Source organism: Procambarus clarkii, chromosome 48 (genome assembly GCF_040958095.1).
Source record: "Procambarus clarkii isolate CNS0578487 chromosome 48, FALCON_Pclarkii_2.0, whole genome shotgun sequence".
In the NCBI taxonomy this organism is placed as follows: Eukaryota; Metazoa; Arthropoda; class Malacostraca; order Decapoda; family Cambaridae; genus Procambarus; species Procambarus clarkii.
Window position 1 is genome coordinate 29710502 of NC_091197.1, and position 25179 is coordinate 29735680.

At 46.6% G+C, this 25179-nt stretch overlaps 1 protein-coding gene across 1 annotated transcript; it reads right to left on the reverse strand.

Moving 5' to 3' along the window:
* Window positions 1-96: 96 nt before the first annotated feature.
* LOC138351177 (fibroin heavy chain-like) lies at window positions 97-10895 on the reverse strand. The gene is made up of 13 exons (XM_069302817.1): window positions 10837-10895; window positions 8029-8306; window positions 6923-7165; window positions 6633-6878; window positions 5962-6369; window positions 5633-5829; window positions 3341-5585; window positions 2891-3298; window positions 2513-2723; window positions 1865-2334; window positions 1218-1733; window positions 822-1014; window positions 97-643 (listed from the first exon to the last, which is right to left on the reverse strand). Exons 1-13 carry the CDS (start codon window positions 10893-10895, stop codon window positions 97-99), a joined length of 6021 nt encoding a protein of 2006 aa, XP_069158918.1.
* Window positions 10896-25179: the final 14284 nt, after the last annotated feature.

The window sequence follows — 25179 nt, forward strand, 5'->3', positions numbered from 1 at the left end:
CAAGTCCTGGACCATTATCAACTCCTGGACCACTGTCAATTCCTGAACCAATCTCAAGTCCTGTACCACTGTCACGTCCTGGACCATTATCATGTCCTAGACCACTGTCAAGTCTAGGATCACTGTCAAGTCCTGGGCCATTATCAAGTCCTCGACCACTGTCAAGTCCTGGACAACTGCCAAGTCCTGGACCATAACTATGTCCTGGGCCATTATCAAGTTCTGGACCATTATCAAGTCCTGGACTATTGTCAAGTCTTGAACCACTATCAAGTCGTGGGCGATTATAAAGTCCTGGACTATTATCAAAACCTGGACCACTATCAAGTCGTGGGCCATTATCAAGTCCTGGACCACTGTCAATTCCTTATCTATTATCAAGTCCTGGACCGCTGTCAAGACCTGGACCATATCAAGTCCTGGACCACTATCAGGTCGTGAGCCATTATCAAGTTCTGGACCACTGTCAAGTCCTGAACCACTGTCAAGTCCAGGACCATTATCAAGTCCTGGACTATTATGAAGTCCTGGACCATTATTAAGTCCAGAACCATTATCAAGTTCTGGACCATTATCATGTCCTGGACCATAATCAAGTCTTGGACCACTATCATGTCCTGGACCATTATCATGTCCTGGACCACTATTAAGTTATGGACCACTATTAAGTCCTAGACTATTATCAAGTCCTGGACCAAAATCAAGTCTTAGACTATTATCAAATCCTACGTTACTGTCAAGTCCTGGACCACTATTAAGTCCTAGGCCATTATCAAGTCCTGAACCACTGTCATGTACTGGACCACTATCAAGTCCAGGACCCATTCTCAAGTCTTGCACCATTATCAAGCTCTGTACCACTGTCAAGTCCTGGACCACTATCTAGTCCAGGACCCTTATCAATTCCTGGACCACTGTCAAGTCCTGGACCATTATAAATTCCTGGACAATTATCAAGTCCTGGATCTCTATCAAGTCCTGTATTATTATCTAGTCCTGGACCACTATCATATACTGGGCCACTACCAATCACAGACCATTATCAAGCCTTGGACCATTATCAAGTCTTGGACTATTATCAAATTCTGTACTATTATCAAGTCCTAGACCATTATCAAGTCCTGGACCACTGTCAAGTCCAGGACCATTATCAAGTCCTGGACGTATGTCAAGTCCTGAACCATTATCAAGTCCTGCGTCATAATCAAGTCCTGGACCATTATCAACTCCTGGACCACTGTCAATTCTTGAACCATTCTCAAGTCCTGTACCACTGTCACGTCCTGGGCCATTATCATGTCCTGGACCACTGTCAATTCTAGGATCACTGTCAAGTCCTGGGCCATTCTCAAGTCGTCGACCACAATCAAGTCCTGGACAAATGCCAAGTCCTGGACCATAATCATGTCCTAGGCCACTATCAAGTTCTAAACCATTATCAAGTCCTGGACTATTGTCAAGTTTTGAACCACTATCAAATCGATGGCCATTATAAAGTCCTGGACCACTGTCAAGTCCTGGACCACTGTCAAATCCTGGACCATTATTAAAACCTGGACCACTATCAAGTCGTGGGCCATTATAAAGTCCTGGACCAATGTCAAGTCCTAGACCACTGTCAGGTCCTCTACCATTATCAAATCCTTGACAAATATTAACTCCTGGGACATTATCAAGTCCTGGACCACTGTCAATTCCTGATCTATTATCAAGTCCTGGACCGCTGTCAAGACCTGGACCATATCAAGTCCTGGACCACTATCAGGTCGTGAGATAATATCAAGTTCTGGATCACTGTCCAGTCCTGGACCAATATCAAGTCCAGGACCATTATCAAGTACTGGACCATTAACAAGTCATGTACTATTATCAATTCCTAGTCCGTTATCAAGTCCTTGATCACTGTCAAGTCCTGGTTCACTATCAGGTATTGAACCATTATAAAGTCCTGGACCATTGTCAAGTCTTGGGCCATTCTCAAGTCCTTGACCACTGTCAGGTTCTGGACTACTATCAAGTACTGAGCCATTATCAAGTCCTGGACCACAGTCAAGTCCTGAACCACTATCAAATCCAAAATCATTATCAAGTCCTAGACCATTATCAAGTTCTTGACCATTAACAAGTCCTGGACCACTATCATGTCCTGGACCACTGTCAATTCTTGGACCACTTACAAGTCCAGGACCATTATCAAGTCCTGGACCACTATCAAGTCCTGGACCATTATCAAGTCCTTGACTATCATCAAGTCCTAGACCATTATCAAGTCCTGGACCATAATCAAGTCTTGGACCACTATCAAGTCCTGGACCATTATCATGTCCTGGACCACTATCAAGTCATGGACCACTGTTAAGTCCTAGACCATTATCAAGTCCTGGACTATAATCAAGTCCAAGAATATTATCAAATCCTACACTACTGTCAAGTCCTGGACCACTATCAAGTCCTGGGCCATTATCAAGTCCTGGACCACTGTCATGTACTGGACCACCATCATGTCCAGGACCCATTCTCAAGTCCTGGACCATTATCAAGCTCTGTACCACTATCAAGTCCAGGACCACTGTCAAGTCCTGGACCACTATCTAGTCCAGGACCATTATCAATTCCTGGACCACTGTCAAGTCCTGGTCCACTATCTAGTCCAGGACCATTATAAATTCCTGGACCACTGTCAAGTCCTGGACCATTATCAATTCCTGGACCACTATCATATGCTGGTCCACTATCAATCACAGACCATTATCAAGCCTTGGACCATTATCAAGTCTTGGACTATTATCAAATTCTGGACCATTATCAAGTCCTAGACCATTATCAAATCCTGGACCACTGTCATGTCCAGGGCCATTATCAAGTCCTGGACGTATATCAAGTCCTTAACCATTATCAAGTCCTTCGTCATAATCAAGTCCTGGACCATTATCAACTTCTGGACCACTGTCAATTCCTGAACCAATCTCAAGTCCTGTACCACTGTCACGTCCTGGACCATTATCATGTCTTGGACTACTGTCAAGTCTTGGATCTATGTCAAGTCCTGGGCCATTATCAAGTCCTCGACCACTGTCAAGTCCTGGACAACTGCCAAGTCCTGGACCATAATTATGTCTTGGGCCACTATCAAGTTCTGGACCATTAACATGTCCTGGACTATTGTCAAATCTTGAACCACTATCAAGTCGTGGGCCATTATCAAGTTCTGGACCATTATCAAACCTTGGATCATTATCAAGTTCTGGACCACTGTCAAGTCCTGGACCATTATCAAGTCCTGGACCACTGTCAAGTCCTGGACCACTTTCAAGTTATGGACCATTATCAAGTCCTGGACCATTATCAAGTCTTGGATCATTATCAAGTTCTGGACCACTGTCAAGTCCTGAACCACTGTCAAGTCCAGGACCATTATCAATTTCTGGACCACTGTCAAATCTCTGACCATTATCAAGTCCTAGACTAATATCAAGTCCTGGACCATTATCAAGTCCTGAACCATTATCAAGTTCTGGACCATTATCATGGTCCAGGACTTGACTATTGTCAAATCCTGGACCACTGTCAATTCCTGGACCACTATCAAGTCCTGGACCACTATCATGTCCTGGACCATTATCAAGTCCTGGACCATTATCACGTCTTGGACCACTGTCAAGTCCTCCACTATTGACAAGTCCTATATCACTGTTAAGTTCTAGACCATTATCATGTCCTTGAACATTGTCAAGTCCTGGACCATTGTCAAGTCCTTGATCATTATCAAGTCCTGGACCATTATCTTGTCCTGGGCTATTATCAATTCCTAGACCATTATCATGGCCTTGACCATTATCAAGTCCTGGACCATTATCAAGTCCAGGACCATTATCAAGTACTGGACTACTGTCAAGTCCTGGACCATTATCAAGTCCTGGACCATTATCAAGTCCTGGACCATTATCAAGTTCTGGACCCTTATCACGTCCTGTACCATTCATTACCAAATCCTGGACCATTACCAACTCCTGAACCTCTATCAAGTCCTGGCCCACTGCCAAGTCCTGGACCATTTTCAATCCCTGGACCATTATAAAGTCCTGGACTATTGTCAAGTCCTGGACGTATATCAAGTCCTGAACTATTATCAAGTCCTTCGTCATTATCAAGTCCTGGATCATTATCAACTCCTGGACCACTATCAATTCCTGAACCAATCTCAAGTCCTGTACCACTGTCACGTCCTGGACCATTATCATGTCCTGGACCACTGTCAAGTATTGGATCACTGTCAAGTCCTGGACCATTATCAAGTCCTCGACCACTGTCAAGTCCTGGACAACTGCCAAGTCCTGGACCATAATTATGTCGTGGGCCACTATCAAGTTCTGGACCATTATCAAGTCCTGGACTATTGTCAAGTCTTGAACCACTATCAAGTCGTGGGCCATTAAAAAGTCCTGGACCATTATCAAAACCTGGACCACTATCAAGTCGTGGGCCATTATCAAGTCCTGGACCACTGTCAATTCCTGATCTATTATCAAGCCCTGGACCGCTGTCAAGACCTGGACCATATCAAGTTCTGGACCACTACCAGGTCGTGAGCCATTATCAAGTTCTGGACCACTGTCAAGTCCTGAACCACTGTCAAGTCCAGGACCATTATCAAGTCCTGGACTATTATCAAGTCCTGGACCATTATCAAGTCCTGAACCATTATCAAGTTCTGGACCATTATCATGTCCTGGACCATTATCATGTCCTGATCCACTATCAAGTCCAGGACCATTATCAAGCCCTGGACCATTATCAAGTCCTGGACTATTATCAAATTCTGGATTATTATCAAGTCTTAGACCATTTTTAAGTCCTGGACCACTATCAAGTTCTGGAACATTACCAAATCCTGGACCTCTATCAAGTCCTAAACCATTATCATGTCCTGAGTTATTCTCAAGTCCTGTACCAATGTCAAGTCCTTGACCATTATCAAGTCCTAGACCACTGTCAAGTCCTGAACCATTATCACGTCCAGGCGGACCACTGTCAAGTCCTGGGTTACTGTCAAATTCTGGGCCATTTTCAAGACCTCGACCACTGTCAAGTCCTTGACCACTGTCAGGTACCTGACCATTATCAAGTCCTGGACCACTGTCATGTCCTGGACCACTATCAAGTCGTGGGCTATTATCAAGTCCTGGACCACTGTCAAGTCCTAGACCACTGTCAGGTAATCTACCATTACCAAATCCTGGACCAATATTAACTCCTGGGCCATTATCAAGTCCTGGACCACTGTCAATTCCTGAACAATTATCAAGTACTGGACCACTGTCAAGTCCTCTACCATTATCAAGTCCTGGGCCAATATTAACACCTGGGCTATTATCAAGATCTGGACCACTGTCTATTCCTAAACCATTATCAAGTCCTGGACCACTGCCAAGTCCTGGACCATTATCAAGTCCTAAATCACTATCATGTACTGGACCGTTTTCAAGTCCTGGACCACTTTCAAGTCCTGAACCGCTGTCAAGACCTGGACCATTATCAAATCCTGAACCACTATCAAGTCGTGGGCCATTACCATGTTCGGACCACTGTCAAGTCACGGACCACTATCAAGTCCAGGACCATTATCAAGTACTGGACCATTATCAAGTCCTATACCATTATCAAGTCCTGGGCCATTATCAAGTCCTTGACCACTGTCAGGACCTGAACCACTATCAAGTTCTGAACTATTATCAAGTCCTGGACCATTGTCAAGTACTGGACAGCTATCAAATCCAAGACCATTATCAAGTCCTGAACCATTATCAAGCCCTCGACCACTATCAAGTCCTGGACCATAATCATATCCTGGACCACTGTCAAGTGCTGGACCACTGTCAAGTCCTAGACCATTATCAAGTCCTGGACCATTATCAAGTCCTGGACCACTGTCAAGTCCTGGACCACTTTCAAGTTATGGACCATTATCAAGTCCTGGACCATTATCAAGTCCTGGACCATTATCTTGTCCTGGGCCATTATCAATTCCTAGACTATTATCATGTCCTTGACCATTATCAAGTCCTGGACCATTATCAAGTCCAGGACCATTATCAAGTCCTGGTACACTGTTAAGTCCTGGACTATTTTCAAATCTTGGTCCACTGTCAAGTTCTGGACCATTGTCAAATCCTGGACCACTGTCAATTCCTGCACCACTATCAAGTCCTGGACCATTATCAAGTCTTGAACCACTGTCAAGTCCTCCACTATTGACAAGTCCTAGACCACTACCAATTCCTAGACCATTATCATGTCCTTGACCATTATCAAGTCCTGGACCATTATCAAGCCAAGGACCATTATCAAGTCCTGGACCACTGTCAAGTCCTGGACCATTATCAAGTCCTGGACCATTATCAAGTCCTGGACCCTTATCACGTCCTGGACCATTCATTACCAAGTCCTGGACCATTACCAAATCCTAAACCTCTATCAAGTCCTGGACCATTATCATGTCGATGGACCACTATCAAGTCCTGGCCCACTGTCAAGTCCTGGACCATTATCAATTCCTGGACCATTATAAAGTCCTGGACTATTATCAAGTCCTGAGCCATTATCAAGTCCTTGACCATTATCATGTCCTGGACCAATATCAAGTCCTGAACCATTATCAAGTCCTGGACCATTATCATGTCTTGGACCACTATCAAGTCCTGATCCACTATCAAGTCTTGGACCATTATCAAGCCCTGGACCATTATCAAGTCCTAGACCATTATCAAGTCCTGGACGACTGTCAAGTCGTGGACCATTATCAAGTTCTGGACCTTTATCAAGTCCTGAACCATTATCAAGTCCTGCGTCATTATCAAGGCTTGGACCATTATCAAGTCCTGAGCCATTATCATCTCCGGACCATTATCAAGTCATGGATTACTATCAAGTCCTGGACCATTATCAAGTCCTAGACCATTATCAAGACCTTGACCATTATCAAGTTCTGGACCATTATCAAGTCCTGGACTATTATCAAGTCTTGGACCACTGTCAAGTCCTTGACCATTATGAAGTCCTGGAACATTATCAAGTCCCGGACCACTGTCAAGGCCTGGACCACTATCAAGTACTGCACCACTGTCAATTCCTGGACCACTGTCAAGTCCTGGACCATTATCAGGTCCTGGACCATTGTCAAGTCCTGGACCACTGTCAAGTCCTCGACCATTATCAAGTCTTGGACCATTATCAAGTCCTGGACCATTATCAAGTCCTGGACCACTGTCAAGTCCTGGACCACTATCAAGTCCTGGACCATTATCATGTCCTGGACCATTATCATGTCCTGGGCCATTATCAAGTCCTGGACCATTATCAAGTCCTGTATTACTATCATGTCCTGGACCATTATCAAATCCTGGACCACTATCAAGTCCTGGACCACTATCATGTCCTGGACCACTGTCAAGTCCTGGACCATTATCAAGTCCTGGACCATTATCAAGTCCTGGACCACTGTCAATTCCTGGACCACTATCAAGTCCTGGACCACTATTAAGTCTTGGAACACTGTCAAGTCCTGGACCACTGTCAAGTCCTGGACCATTATCAAGTCTTGGACCATTATCAAGTCCTGGACCACTGTCAAGTCCTGGATTACTATCAAGTCCTGGTCCACTGTCATGTCCTGGACCATTATCAAGTCCTGGACCACTGTCATGTCCTGGACCACTATCAAGTCCTGGACCACTGTCAAGTCCTGGACAAGAATCAAGTCATGGACCATTATCAAGTCCTGGACCATTATCATTTCCTGGACCATTATCAAGTTCTGGACCATTATCAAGTCCTGGACCATTATCAAGTCCTGGACCATTATCAAATCCTGGACCACTGTCAAGTCCTGGACCACTATCAATTCTTGGACCACTATCAAGTCCTGGACTTTTATCAAGTCCTGGACCATTCTCAAGACCTGGACTACTGTCAAGTCCTGGACCATTGTCGAGTCCTAGACCACTGTTAAGTTCTGGACCATTATCAAGCCTGGACCATTATCAAGTCCTGGATCACTGTCAATTCCTGGACCTTTATCAAGTCCTGGACCATTATCATGTCCTGGACCATTGTCAAGTCCTGGACCACTGTCAAGTCCTGGATCATTATCAAGTCCTGGACCATTATCAATTCCTGGACCCTTATCACGTCCTGTACCACTGTCAGGTCCTGGACCATTATCAAGTCCTGGACCATTATCTTGTCCTGAACCACTGTCAAGTCCTGGACCATTATCAAGTCCTGGACCATTGTCAAGTCCTGGGTAACTGTCGAATCCTGGACCATTATCAAGTCCTGGACCATTATCAAGTCCTCACCACTGTCAAGTCTTGGACCATTATTAAGTCCTGGGCCGTTATCAAGTCCTGGACCACCGTCAAGTCCTGAACCACTGTCTATTGTTGTATCCTCATCGAGCACATATTAGGAGGAGGAGACCTCTGTTTACATATATAATACCAACAAGTCCAAATCCAACCAAGTCCAAACACCTGCTAAATATCTTTAGGCGACCACCAAGCAGCGCCACATGTGACCTGTACACACCTGGCCAGCTGCCAAACACAGAAACAGACACAGCGTTCAGGAACCTGTGTAAGGAATCATTCAGAATCTTGTACACCACATATGTAAGACCAATCCTGGAGTATGCGGCCCCAGCATGGAGCCCGTACCTTGTCAAGCACAAGACGAAGCTGGAAAAAGTCCAAAGGTATGCCGCTAGACTAGTCCCAGAACTAAGAGGCATGAGTTATGAGGAAAGGCTGCGGGAACTGCACCTTACGATACTGGAAGACAGAAGAGTAAGGGGAGACATGATCACAACCTACAAAATTCTCAGAGGAATTGACAGGGCTGGCAAAGATAAACTATTCAACACAGGAGGGACGCGAACAAGGGGACACAGGTGGAAGCTGAGTACCCAAATGAGCCACAGAGACGTTAGAAAGAACTTTTTCAGTGTCAGAGTAGTTAACAGGTGGAATGCATTAGGAAGTGATGTGGTGGAGGCTGACTCCATACACAGTTTCAAGTGTAGATATGATAGAGCCCAGTAGGCTCAGGAATCTGTACACCAGTTGATTGACGGTTGAGAGGCGGGACCAAAGAGCCAGAGCTCAACCCCAGCAAGCGCTAATAGGTGAGCACAGGACACAACTGCCTGACACAAACAAACAAACACAAATGATCACCTGACGGCACGAACACAACTCTTCCAACCTTGTCATTCTCAACACTACACACTGGAGGGACGGAGGCTTGGGCAGACATGATCACGACCTACCAGATCATTAATATGATTGACAACGTTGATATAGAAGCATTGTTCGAATTAACGAACCGTACAGCGAACGGACGCTATTGGGCACTGGAAGAACGTAAGCCAGTTCCATATTCAGATTTGAATATAATTATTGTATGCGAGCGACTTCCTGCACGCACACACCCAAGCGTGCACGCACACACCCAAGAGTGCACGCACACACCCAAGAGTGCACGCACACACCCAAGAGTGCACGCACACACCCAAGAGTTCACGCACTCAATCAAGCGTGCACGCACACACCCAAGCGTGCGCGCACACACCCAAGCGTGCACGCACACACCCAAGCGTGCACGCACACACCCAAGCGTGCACGCACACACCCAAGCGTGCACGCACACACCCAAGAGTGCACGCACACAATCAAGAGTGCACGCACACACCCAAGCGTGCACGCACACACCCAAGAGTGCACGCACACACCCAAGCGTGCACGCACAATCCCAACCGTGCACGCACACAATCAAGAGTGCACGCATACACCCAAGCGTGCACGCACACAATCAAGAGTGCACGCATACACCCAAGCGTGCACGCACACAGTCAAGAGTGCATGCATACACCCAAGCGTGCACGCACACAATCAAGAGTGCACGCATACACCCAAGCGTGCAAGCACACAGTCAAGAGTGCACGCATACACCCAAGCATGCACGCACACAATCAAGAGTGCACGCATACGCCCAAGCGTGCACGCACACAATCAAGAGTGCACGCATACACCCAAGCGTGCACGCACACAGTCAAGAGTGCACGCATACACCCAAGCATGCACGCACACAATCAAGAGTGCACGCATACACCCAAGCATGCACGCACACAGTCAAGAGTGCACGCATACACCCAAGCATGCACGCACACAATCAAGAGTGCACGCACACACCCAAGCGTGCACGCACACAATCAAGAGTGCACACACACAATCAAGAGTGCACGCACACACCCAAGCGTGCACGCACACAATCAAGAGTGCACGCACACACCCAAGCGTGCACGCACACAATCAAAAGTGCACGCACACACCCAAGCGTGCACGCACACAATCAAGAGTGCACGCACACACCCAAGCGTGCACGCACACAATCAAGAGTGCACACACACAATCAAGAGTGCACGCACACACCCAAGCATGCACGCACACAATCAAGAGTGCACGCATACACCCAAGCATGCACGCACACAATCAAGAGTGCACGCATACACCCAAGCATGCACGCACACAATCAAGAGTGCACGCACACACCCAAGCGTGCACGCACACAATCAAAAGTGCACGCAGACGGTCTATTCGTGCACTCACAGTGAGGTAAACACGCATTCATTAAAGCGTGTAAGCAAGGAATCGTGCATGCACCAAAGAGTCTAGCGTGCACGCAAACAGAAAAGCGCTACATTCACGCTGTCTAGCATGCACGCAAAAAGTCATTTATGCTCGCACATGGTTTAGAAGGCACGCAGTCATGCACTCATACTTCTTGCGTGCATGTTCACCGTTCACTAACAGCCATGCATGACGCTCTAAATCAAGCATGCACGCACATGGACAAGCTAGTACGCAGAATTATGAGTGCAATTACAGTCATGAGTGCACGCAAAGTCATGCATGCACACAGTCATGCGTGCACGTACACAGTTAAGCGTACACGCATAAATTCTAGGTTGCAAGTGCAGAGTCAAGCGTGAACTCACACTGTCTAGCGTGCACGCACACAGTAAAGTATTCACGCAAGCATTGTAGAGTGCACTCACACTGTCTAGCGTGCAAGCAAACAGTAAAGCGTACACGCACTGAGAGAGGCATGCAAACACTCACAGCCATATGTCCACGTACAGATTCAAGCGTGAACACACGCAGGCTAGAGTGCACGCAGACAGTCTTGTGTGCACGCACACACTGTAGCGAGCACTCTCACAGCTTGCGTGCACATACGTAGTGAAGTGTAGGCGAACCCTGCCAATTATACCTTCACTCAGTCCAGCGTACATGTACCACGCAATTTAGCGTGCACGCACTCAGTCTAACTGGAAGAAAACCCCAAACAAGCAAACAAGCAAATGCTCAAGCAATGAATAATGGCAGCAAAGAAAACAGAGAATCATCCAAACAGGTGTTCATGCACGCAAGCAATCAGGCAGTCACACAAGGATGGTGACAACACCACAATCAGTCATACAAGGATGGTGACAACAACACAATCAGTCACACAAGGATGGTGACAACACCACAATCAGTCATACAAGGATGGTGACAACAACACAATCAGTCACACAAGGATGGTGACAACACCACAATCAGTCACACAAGGATGGTGACAACACCACAATCAGTCAGTCACACAATTATGGTGACAACACCACAATCAGTCAGTCACACAAGGATGGTGACAACACCACAATCAGTCACACAAGTATGGTGACAACACTACAATCAGTCACACAAGTATGGTGACAACACTACAATCAGTCACACAAGGATGGTGACAACACCACAATCAGTCACACAAGGATGGTGACAACACCACAATCAGTCACACAAGGATGGTGACAACACCACAATCAGTCACACAAGGATGGTGACAACACGACAATCAGTCATACAAGGATGGTGACAACAACACAATCAGTCACACAAGGATGGTGACAACAACACAATCAGTCATACAAGGATAGTGACAACACGACAATCAGTCATACAAGGATGGTGACAACAACACAATCAGTCACACAAGGATGGTGACAACAACACAATCAGTCACACAAGGATGGTGACAACACGACAATCAGTCACACAAGGATGGTGACAACACGACAATCAGTCACACAAGGATGGTGACAACACCACAATCAGTCACACAAGGATGGTGGCAACACTACAATCAGTCACACAAGGATGGTGACAACAATACAATCAGTCACACAAGGATAGTGACAACAACACAATCAGTCACACAAGGATAGTGACAACACTACAATCAGTCACACAAGGATAGTGACAACAATACAATCAGTCACACAAGGATAGTGACAACAACACAATCAGTCACACAAGGATAGTGACAACAATACAATCAGTCACACAAGGATAGTGACAACACTACAATCAGTCACACAAGGATAGTGACAACACTACAATCAGTCACACAAGGATGGTGACAACACTACAATCAGTCACACAAGGATAGTGACAACACTACAATCAGTCACACAAGGATAGTGACAACACTACAATCAGTCACACAAGGATGGTGACAACACTACAATCAGTCACACAAGGATGGTGACAACACCACAATCAGTCACACAAGGATAGTGACAACACTACAATCAGTCACACAAGGATGGTGACAACACTACAATCAGTCACACAAGGATGGTGACAACACCACAATCAGTCACACAAGGATAGTGACAACACTACAATCAGTCACACAAGGATGGTGACAACACTACAATCAGTCACACAAGGATGGTGACAACACCACAATCAGTCACACAAGGATAGTGACAACACTACAATCAGTCACACAAGGATGGTGACAACACTACAATCAGTCACACAAGGATGGTGACAACACCACAATCAGTCACACAAGGATAGTGACAACACTACAATCAGTCACACAAGGATGGTGACAACACTACAATCAGTCACACAAGTATGGTGACAACACCACAATCAGTCACACAAGGATAGTGACAACAATACAATCAGTCATACAAGGATAGTGACAACACTACAATCAGACAATCATAACAGCATTAAGGTTCAAGACGTTATACATACTAGGAATGCACCTTGGCATTCAGGTATACTGTCATTTATGCATGTATACTATCTACCAGTCATGTAGACTACAAAGCAGCCCTGTACACCAGCAGCCTGTCATGTATACTAGCAAGCAGCTATGTGTATCCATAAGTAGTTATGTATACTAATAAGCAGTCATGTATACTAGCAAGCCGTTAAGAATACTTACAATCAGCAATGGTTATTAGTAAGCAGTCATGTATACTAGCAAGCAGCCAAGTATTCTAACAAGCAGTCATGTATACTAGCAAGCAAACATGTATACAAGGAAGCAGTCATGTATAATATCAAGCATATATTTATTCAAGCAAGCAGTCGTGTATACTATCTAGCAAGCCTATACACCATCAAGCGGTCATGTATACTTGGAAGCAGGCATGTATACTAGAAAGCGGCTATGTATACTAGCAGGCAGTTATGTATAATAGCAAGAAGCCATGAATATTAGCAAGCTGCCAAGCATACGAGCAACCAGTCACATATACTATAAAGCAGGCATATATACCATCAAGCAGTCATGTATACTAACTACGAGCCATATATATATATATACTGGCAAGGAGTTATGTATACTATCAAGCAGCCTTGTATACTAGCAAGCAGTTATGTATATTAACAAGCAGCTGTATATATTACTAGTCATGTGAAATAGCAAGCAGTAGTGAATACTAACAGGCAGTCACGAATACTATCAAGCAGTTACGTATACTAGCAAGCAGTTACGTATACTAGCAAGCAGTTACGTATACTAGTAAGCATCAATGCACTATTAGAGAGCAGGAGTCAACACTATCCAGCAGGTGGACACAAGCAAGGGTTCATGCACGCAAGACAGCATACTCTCACAAGCAACCAAGCACGCAAGCAACGACACACGCACTCAAACAAGCATCAATAAATTAACCTTGAAGACACAAAGGCGATCAGAAGTGGACATAATTAATGAAGCAAGCAGCGACACAAGAGCAAGCAGGCATGTACACAGCAAGCAGGCATGTACACAGCAAGCAGGCATGTACACAGCAAGCAGGCATGTACACAGCAAGCAGGCATGTACACAGCAAGCAGGCATGCACACAGCAAGCAGGCATGTACACAGCAAGCAGGCATGTACACAGCAAGCAGGCATGCACACAGCAAGCAGGCATGTACACAGCAAGCAGGCATGTACACAGCAAGCAGGCATGCACACAGCAAGCAGGCATGTACACAGCAAGCAGGCATGTACACAGCAAGCAGGCATGTACACAGCAAGCAGGCATGCACACAGCAAGCAGGCATGTACACAGCAAGCAGGCATGCACACAGCAAGCAGCGACACAAGAGCAAGCAGGCATGTACACAGCAAGCAGGCATGTACACAGCAAGCAGGCATGTACACAGCAAGCAGGCATGCACACAGCAAGCAGGCATGTACACAGCAGCAGGCATGTACACAGCAAGCAGGCATGTACACAGCAAGAAGGCATGCACACAGCAAGCAGGCATGCACACAGCAAGCAGGCATGTACACAGCAAGCAGGCATGTGCACAGCAAGCAGGCATGTACACAGCAAGCAGGCATGTACACAGCAAGCAGGCATGCACACAGCAAGCAGGCATGTACACAGCAAGCAGGCATGTACACAGCAAGCAGGCATGTACACAGCAAGCAGGCATGTACACAGCAAGCAGGCATGTACACAACAAGCAAGCATGTACACAGCAAGCAGGCATGCACACAGCAAGCAGGCATGTACACAGCAAGCAGGCAGGTACACAGCAAGCAGGCATGCACATAGCAAGCAGGCCTGTACACAGCAAGCAGGCATGCACACAGCAAGCAGGCATGCACGCAGCAAGCATGCATGTACACAGAAAGCAAGCATGCACACATAAAGCAGGCATGCACAGAACAAGCAAGCAAGCATGCACACAGCAATCAAGCATGTACACAGCAAACAGGCATGTACACAGCAAGCAGGCATAAACAAAGCAACCAGGCATGCACACAGAAACCAGGCATGGACAGAGCAAGCAAGCATGCACACATCAAGCAGGCATATACACAGCAAGCAGGCATGTACAGATGAAGCAGGCATGTACACAGCAAGCAGGCATGAACAAAGCCAGCAGGCATGTACACACCAACCAGGCATACACAGCAACCAGGCATACACATTTCAAGCAAGCATGCACACAGCAAGCAGGCATGTACAGAGCAAGCAGGCAAGTACACAGCAAGCAGGCATGCACAAAGCAAGCAGGCATGTACACAGCAACCAGGCATACACATTCCAAGCAGGCATGCACAGAGCAAGCAGGCATGTACACAGCAAGCAGGCATGCACAGAGCAAGCAGGCATGCACAGAGCAAGCAGGCATGCACACATCAACCAGGCATGCACACATCAAGCAGGCATGTACACAGCAAGCAGGCATGCACACAGCAAGCAGGCATGTACACAGCAAGCAGGCATGTACAGAGCAAGCAGGCATGTACACAGCAAGCAGGCATGTACAGAGCAAGCAGGCATGTACACATCATGCGGGCACGTACACATCAAGCGGGCATGCACAAATCTAGCAGGCATGCACACAACAAGCATGCATGCACCGAACAAGAAGGCAAGCAAATTACAAACAGGCATGCACAGAACAAGCAGGCATGCATAGAGCAAACAATCCTGCACACATCAAGCAGGCATGTACACATCAAGCAGGCATGCACAGAACAAGAAGGCAAGCACATTACAAGCAGGCATCCACAGAACAGGCATGCTCAGGACCAGCAGGCATGTATATAGCAAGCAGGCATGCACAGAACAAGCAGGCATGCACTGAACAAGCAGACATGCAAATAGCAAGCAAGCATGCACAGAACAAGCAGGCATGCACAGAACTAGCAGGTATACACACAGCAAGCAGGCATGTGCGCAGCAAGCAGGCATGCACACAGTATGCAGGCATGTACACAGCAAGAAAGAATATACAAATCAAGCAGGCATGTACACAGCAAGCAGGCATGTACCCAGCGAGCAGGCATGCACACATCAAGCAGGCATGCACACATCAAGCAGGCATGCACAAATTAAGCAGGCATGCATACATCAAGCAGGCATGGAAAAATAAAGCAGGCATGTACCCAGCAAGCAGGCAAGCTCAAATCAAGCAGGCATGTACACAGCAAGCAGGCATGCACAAATCGGGAAGGCATGCACTGAGCAAGCAGGAAAGCACACAGCAAGCAGGCATAACTAGGAATTATGCCAGCTAGGAATACTAGCACGCCCACAAGCATGCATGAACGCCCACAAGCAAGCATGAACGCACACAAGCAAGCACGAACGCACACAAGCAAGCATGAACGCACACAAGCAAGCATGCACGCACATAAGCAAGCATGAACGCACACAAGCAAGCATGAACGCACACAAGCAAGCAAGAACGCACACAAGCAAGCATGAACGCACACAAGAAAGCATGAACGTACACAAGAAAGCACGAATGCACACAAGCAAGCATGAACATACAAAAGCAAGCATAAACGCCTACAAGCAAGCTTGAACGCACACAAGCAAGCTTGAATGCCCACAAGCAAGCATGAACGCAGACATACAAGCGATAACGCACACAAACAAGCAAGAAAGCACACAAGTAAGCCAGAACGCACACATGCCAGCCAGAACGCACAGCATGAGCGCACACTAGCCAGCAATAACGCCCAAAAGAAAGCATGAACGCACACAAGCAAGCATGCACGCACACAAGCAACCATAAACGCACACAAGCAAGCATGAACGCTAACAAGAAAGCACGAACGCACATAAGCAAACATTAACACACACAAGGAAGCATAACCACACACAAGCAAGCCTGAACGCACATAAGCAAACATGAACACACACAAGCAAGCATGAACGCTCACAAGCAAGCATGAACGAGCACAAGCAAGCATAAACACACACAAGCAAACATGAACGCACACAAGCAAGCAAGAACCCACACAAGCAAGCATGACTGCCCACAACCAACTATGAACGCGCACAAGCAAGTTTGAACGCCCACAAGCATGCATGAACGCCCACAAGCAAGCATGAACGCACACAAGCAAGTATAAACGCCCACAAGCAAGCATGAACACACACAAGCAAGCATAAACGCAAATAAGCAAACATGAACGCACAGAAGCAAGCAAGAACGCACACAAGCAAGCATGCACGCACACAAGCAAGCATAAACGCACTCAAGCATGCATTCACGCACACAAGCAAACATGAACGCACTCACGAAAGCATGAACGCACACAAACAAGCATGAACGCACAGAAGCAAGCATGAACGCACACAAGCAAGCATGAACGCACATAAGCAAACATGAACGCACACAAGCAAGCAAGAACGCACACAAGCAACCGTGCACGCACACAAGAAAGCATAAACGCACTCAAGCATGCATTCACGCACTCAAGCAAGCATGAACACACTCACGAAAGCATTAACGCTCACAAGCAAGCATGAACGCTAACAAGAAAGCGAACGCAAATAAGCAAACATGAACACACACAAGCAAGTATGAACGCTCACAAGCAAGCATGAACGCACATAAGCAAACATTAACACACACAAGCAAGCATAACCACACACAAGCAAACCTGAACGCACATAAGCAAACATGAACACACACAAGCAAGCATGAACGCTCACAAGCAAGCATGAACGAGCACAAGCAAGCATAAACACACACAAGCAACATGAACGCACACAAGCAAACAAGAACCCACACAAGCACGCATGAAAGCACACAAGCAAGCATGAACGCCCACAAGCAAGCATGAACGAAGAAATACAAGCCAGAACGCACACAAACAAGCACGAACGCACACAAGTAAGCCAGAACGCACACATGATAGCCAGAACGCACAAAAGCAAGCATGAGCGAACACTAGCAAGCATTAACGCCCAAAAGCAAGCATGGACGCACAGAAGCAAGGATAAACGCACACAAACAAGCATGAACGCCCAAAAGCAAGCATGAACGCACGCAAGATAGACAGAGACATAGACAGAGAAGATAGACAGAGACTACAGGATGACCTGGATAAACTGGAGGAATGGTCTAGAAAATGGATGCTAAAGTTCAACTCGGGAAAGTGTAAGGTGATGAAATTAGGCGAAGGGAGCAGGAGGCTGAACACAAGGTACCATCTGGGAGGGGAAATCTTGCAAGAGTCAAATAGAGAGAAGGATCTGGAGGTTGATATCACACTGAACCTGTCCCCAGGGGCCCACATCAAAAGAATATCATCAGCGGCATATGCTAGACTGGTCAACATAAGAACTGCCTTCAGAAACTTGTGTAAGGAATCTTTCAGAACCCTGTATACCACTTATGTAAGACCAATCCTGGAGTATGCAGCTCCAGCCTGGAGTCCATACCTAGTTAAACACATGACAAAGTTAGAGAAGATTCAGCGGAATGCCACCAGGCTCGTCCCGGAACTGAGAGGATTGAGCTACGAGGAAAGGCTAAAGGAGCTGAACCTCACATCCCTGGAAAACTGAAGAGTAAGGGGAGACATGATAACCACCTACAAAATTCTCAGGGGAATTGACAGGGTGGACAAAGACAAACTCTTCAGCACGGGTGGGACACGAACAAGGGGACACAGGTGGAAACTTAGTACCCAGATGAGCCACAGAGACGTTAGAAAGAATTTTTTCAGTGTCAGAGTAGTTAATAAAGGGAATGCACTAGGAAGTGATGTGGTGGAGGCTGACTCCATACACAGTTTCAAATGTAGATATGATAGAGCCCAATAGGCTCAGGAACCTGAACACCAGTTGATTGACAGTTGAGAGGCGGGACCAAAGAGCCAAAGCTCAACCCCCGCAAGCACAATTAGGTGAGTACAAGCAAGCATGAGCGCACACAAGCAAGAATTAACGCCCAAAAGCAAGCATGAACGCACTCAAGTAAGGATGAACGCACACAAGCAAGCATGAACGCACATAAGCAAGCATGAACGCACACAAGCAAGCATGCACGCACATAAGCAAGCATGAACGTACACAAGCATGCATGAACGCACACAAGCAAGCATGAACGCACTCAAGAAAGCATGAACGTACACAAGCAAGCATGAACACACACAAGCAAGCATTAACGCACACAAGCAAGCAAGAACGCACACAAACAAGCATTAAGCCCACAAGGATGCATGAACGCACACAAGCGAGCATGAACGCACACAAGCAACCATGAACGCACACAAGCAAGCATGAAGGCCCACAAGCATGCATGAACGCCCACAAGTAAGCATGTACGCACACAAGCAAGCATGAACGCACACAAACAAGCATGAACGCACACAAGCAAGCATGCACGCACATAAGCAAGCATGAATGCACACAAGCAAGCATGAACGCACACAAGCAAGCAAGAACGCACACAAGCATGCATTAACGCACACAAGCAAGCATGAACGCAAACAAGAAAGCATGAACGTACACAAGAAAGCATGAATGCACACAAGCAAGCATGAACACACACAAGCAAGCATAAACACACAAGCAAGCAAGAACGAAAAGAAGCAAGCATGAACGCACACAAACAAGCTTGAACGCCCAAAAGGAAGCATGAACGCAGACATACAAGCCAGAACGAACACAAACAAGCAAGAAAGCACACAAGTAAGCCAGAACGTACACATGCCAGCCAGAACGCACACAAGCAAGCATGAGCGCACACTAGCCAGCAATGATGCCCAAAAGCAAGCATGAACGCACCCAAGCAAGCATGAACGCACACAAGCAAGTACGAACGCCCACAAGCAAACATGAACGCACACAAGCTAGCATGAACGCACACAAGCAAGAATGAACGCACACAAGCAAGCATGAATATCCACAAGCAAGCATGAACATCCACAAGCAAGCATGAACGCCCACAAGCAAGCACGAACTCACAATAGCAGGAATGAATGCACACAAGCAAGTTTGAACGCCCAGAAGCTAGCATGAACGCCCACAAACAAGCATGAGAGCACACAAGCAAGCATGAACGTACACAGGCAACCATGAACGCACACAAGCAAGCATGAACGCCCACAAGCAAACACGAACGCACACAAGCATGCACGATCGCACACAAGCAAGCATGAACGCACACAAGCAAGCATGCACACCCATTAGCAAGCATGAACGCACACAAGCAAGCATGCACACCCATTAGCAAGCATGAACGCACACAAGCAAGCAAGAACGCACACAAGCATGCATGAACGCACACAAGAAAGCATGAACGCACACATGAAAGCACGAACATACACAAGCAAGCACGAACACACACAAGCAAGCATGAACGCCCACTAGCAAGCATGAACGTACACAAGCAAGCATGAACGCCCACAAGCATGCATGAACGCCAACAAGCAAGCATGAACGCACACAAGCAAGCACGAACGCACACAAGCAAGCATGAACGCACACAAGCAAGCATGCACGAACATAAGCAAGCATGAACGTACAAAAACAAGCATGACCGCACACAAGCAAATAAGAACGCACACAAGCATGTATGAACGCACACGAGCAAGCATGAACGCACACAAGAAAGCATGAACGTACACAAGCAAGCATGAATGCAAAAAAGCAAGCATGTACACACACAAGCAAGCATTAACGCACACAAGCAAGCAAGAACGCACACAAACAAGCATGAAAGCCCACAAGCATGCATGAACGCAGACATACAAGCGAGAACGCACACAAACAAGCAAGAGAGCACACAAGTAAGCCAGAACGCACACATGCCAGCCAGAACGCACACAAGGAAGCATGAGCGCACACTAGCCAGCAATAACGATCAAAAGCAAGCATAAACGCACACAAGCAGGGCTGAACGCACACAAGCAAGTATGAACGCCCACAAGCAAGCATGAACGCACCCAAGCAAGCATGAAAGCGCACAAGCAAGCATGAATTCACTCAAGTAAGCATGAATGCGCAAAAGTAAGCATGAACGCACACAAGCGAGCATGAACGTACTCAAGCAAGCATGAACAAACACAAGCAAGCATAAACGCACACAATCAAGCATTAACGCACAAAAGCAAGCATTAACGCCCACAAGCAAGCAATAATGCACACAAGTAAGCATGAACGCACTCTAGCAAGCATGAACGCACACAAGCAGGCATGAACGCACAAAAGCAAGCAAGAACACACACAAGCAAGCATAAACGCAGACAATCAAGCAAGAACGCACACAAGCAAACATTAACACACACAAACAAGCATGAAAGCACACAAGCAAGCATGAACGCACACAAGCAAGCATTAATGCTCACAAGCAAGCATGAACCCTCAGAAGCAAGCATGACCGCACATAAGCAAACATGAACGCACACAAGCATGCACGATTGCACACAAGCAAGCATGAACGCAGAGAAACAAGCATGAACGCACGCAAGCAAACATTAACTCACACAAACAAGCATGAACGCACTCAAGAAAGCATTAACGCACACAAGCAGGCATGAACGCACGCAAGAAAGCATGAACGCACTCCAGCAAGCATGAATACACACAAGCAAGCATGAACGCTCACAAACAAGCATAAACGCACATATGCAAACATGAACACACAAAAGCAAGCATGAACGCTCACAAGCAAGCATAAACGCACATAAGCAAACATGAACGCACACAAGAAAGCAAGAATGCACACAAGCAAGCATGAACACACACAAGCAGGGCTGAACACACAGAAGCAGGTATGAACGCCCACAAGCAAGCGTGAACGCACACAAGCAAGCATGAGCGCACAATAGCAAGCATTAACGCCCAATAGCAAGCACGAACGCACACAAGCAAGGATGAACGCACACAAGCAAGCATGAACTTCCACAAGCAAGCATGAACGCACACAAGCTAGCATGAGCGCACACAAGCAAGCATGAATGCTACCAAGCAAGCATGAACGCCCACAAACAAGCACGAACGCACAAAAGCAAGCATGAACGCACACAAGCAAGTATGAATGCCCACATCAAGCATGAACGCCCGCAAGCAATCATGAACGCACACCAGCATGCATGAACACCCACAAGCAAACATGAACGCACACAAGCAAGCACAAACGCACATAAGCAAGCATGACCACACACAAGCAAGCATGCCCACACATAAGCAAGCATGAACGCACACAAGCAAGCAAGAACGCACACAAGCATGCATGAACGCACACAAGCAAGCATGAACGCACACAAGAAATCATGAATGTACACAAGCAAGGATGAATATACACAAGCAAGCATGAACACACACAAGAAAGCATGAACGCACACAAGCAAGCATGAATGCCCACAAACAAGCAAGATCGCACACAAGCAAGCATTACCGCACAGAAGCAAGCATGAATTCACTCAAGTAAACATGAATGCAGACAAGCAAGCATGAACGCACAGAAGCGAGCATGAACGTACTCAAGCAAGCATGAACAAACACAAGCAAGCATGAACAAACACAATCAAGGAGGAACGCACACAAGCAAGCATGAACGCACAAAAGCAAGCATGAACGCACTAAAGCAAGCATGAACGCACATAAGCAGGTATTATTGCACACAAGCAAGAAAGAACGCACACAAGCAAGCAAGAACGCACACAAGCAAGCATAAACGCAGACAATCAAGCAAGAACGCACACAAGCAAGCATTAACACACACAAGAAAGTATGAACGCACACAAGCAACCATGAACGCACACAAGCAAGCATAACCACACACAAGCAAGCACGAACGCACATAAGCAAGCCAGAACGCACACAAGCAAGCATGAATGCACACAAGCCAGCATGAACACACACAAGCAAGCCAAAAAGCACAGATGTAAGCATGAACGCACACAAGCAAGCATGAACGCACACAAGCAAGCCAGAATGCACACATGCAAACAAGAACGCTGACAAGCAAGCATGAAGGCACACAAATAAGCATGAAAGCACACAAGCAAGCATGAACGCACAAAAGCAAGCATGAACCCACACAAGCAAGCATGAACGCACTGAAGAAAGCATGAACGCACACAAACAAGCATGAACGCACCCAAGTAAGCATGAACGCTCACAAGAAAGCATGAACGCACACAAGCAAGCATGAATGCTCACAAGCAAGCATGAACGCTCACAAGCAAGCATGAACGCACATAAGCAAACATGAACGCACACAAGCAAGCATGAACGCAGACAAGCAAGCATGAACGCACACAAGCAAGCATGAACGCACTCAAGCAAGCATTAACGCACACAAGCAAGCATGAACGCACACAACCTAGCATGAACGCACACAAGCAAACATAAACGCACACAAGCAAACATAAACGCACACAAGCAAGCATGAACGCACACAAGCAAGCATGAACGCACATAAGCAAACATGAACACAAACAAGCAAGCATGAACGCCATCAAGAGAGCATGAACGCTCACAATCAAGCAAGAACGCACACAAACAAGCATGAACGAACACAAGCAAGCATAAACGCCCACAAACAAGCATGAACGCAGACATACAAGCCAGAACGTACAAAAGCAAGCATGAAAGCACACAACCAAGCATGAACGCACACCAGCAAGCTTGAACGCACACAGGCCAGCATGAAAGTTCACAAACAAGCATGAACGCACACAAGCAAGCATGAACAAACACAAGCAAGCAAAAACGCACACAAGCAAGCAAAAAAGCACACAAGAGAGCTAGAACCCACACAAATAAGCATGAAAGCACACAATCAAGCATGAAAACTCACATTCAAGCATGAACGCTCACAAGCAAGCATGACCGCCCATAAGCAAACATAAACGCACACAAGCAAGCAAGAACGCACGCAAGCAAGCATGAACGCCCACAAGCAAGCAAGATCGCACACAAGCAAAGATGAACGCACAGAAGCAAGCATGAATGCACTCAAGTAAACATGAATGCCCACAAGCAAGCATGAACGCACAAAAGCGAGCATGAACGTACTCAAGCAAGCATGAACGCACACAAGCAAGCATGAACGCACACAAGCAAGCAAGAACGCACACTAGCAAACATGAACACACACAAGCCAGCATGAACGCGCACAAGCAAGCATGCACGCACACAAGCAAGCATGAGCGCACTCAATCAAGCATTAACGCACACAAGCAAGCATGAACGCACGCAAGAAAGCATGGACGCACACAACCAAGTATTAACGCACACAAGCAAACTTAAACGCACACAAGCTAGCATGAACGCACACAAGCAAGCATGAACGCACACAAGCAAGCATGAACGCACATAAGCAAGCCAGAACGCACACAAGCAAACAAAAACGTACACAATAAAGCATGAACGCACACAAGTCAGCATGAACACACACAAGCAAGCCAGAAAGCACACGTGTAAGCATGAACGCACACAAGAAAGCATTAACGCACAAAAGCACGCCAGAACGCACAAATGCAAACAAGAATGCTCACAAGCAAGCATGAAGGCACACAAGCAAGCATGAACGAACACAAGCAAGCAAGAACGCATACAAGCAAGCAAAATCGCACACAAGAGAGCCAGAACACACACAAATAAGCATAAAAGCACACAAGCAAGCATGAACGCACAAAAGGAAGCATGAACACACACAAGCAAGCATGAACGCACTGAAAAAAGCATGAACGCACACAAGCAAGCATGAACGCACCCAATTAATCATGAACGCACACAAGAAAGCATGAACGCACACAAGCAAGCATGAATGCTCACAAGCAAGCATGAACGCTCACAAGCAAGCATGAACGCACATAAGCAAATATGAACGCACACAAGCAAGCATGAACGCACACAAGCAAGCATGAACGCACACAAACAAGCATGAACGCACACAAGCAAGCATGCACGCACACAAGCAAGCATGAACGCACTCAAGCAAGCATTAACGCACACAAGCAAGCATGAACGCACTCAAGAAAGCATGGACGCACACAACCAAGCATGAACGCACA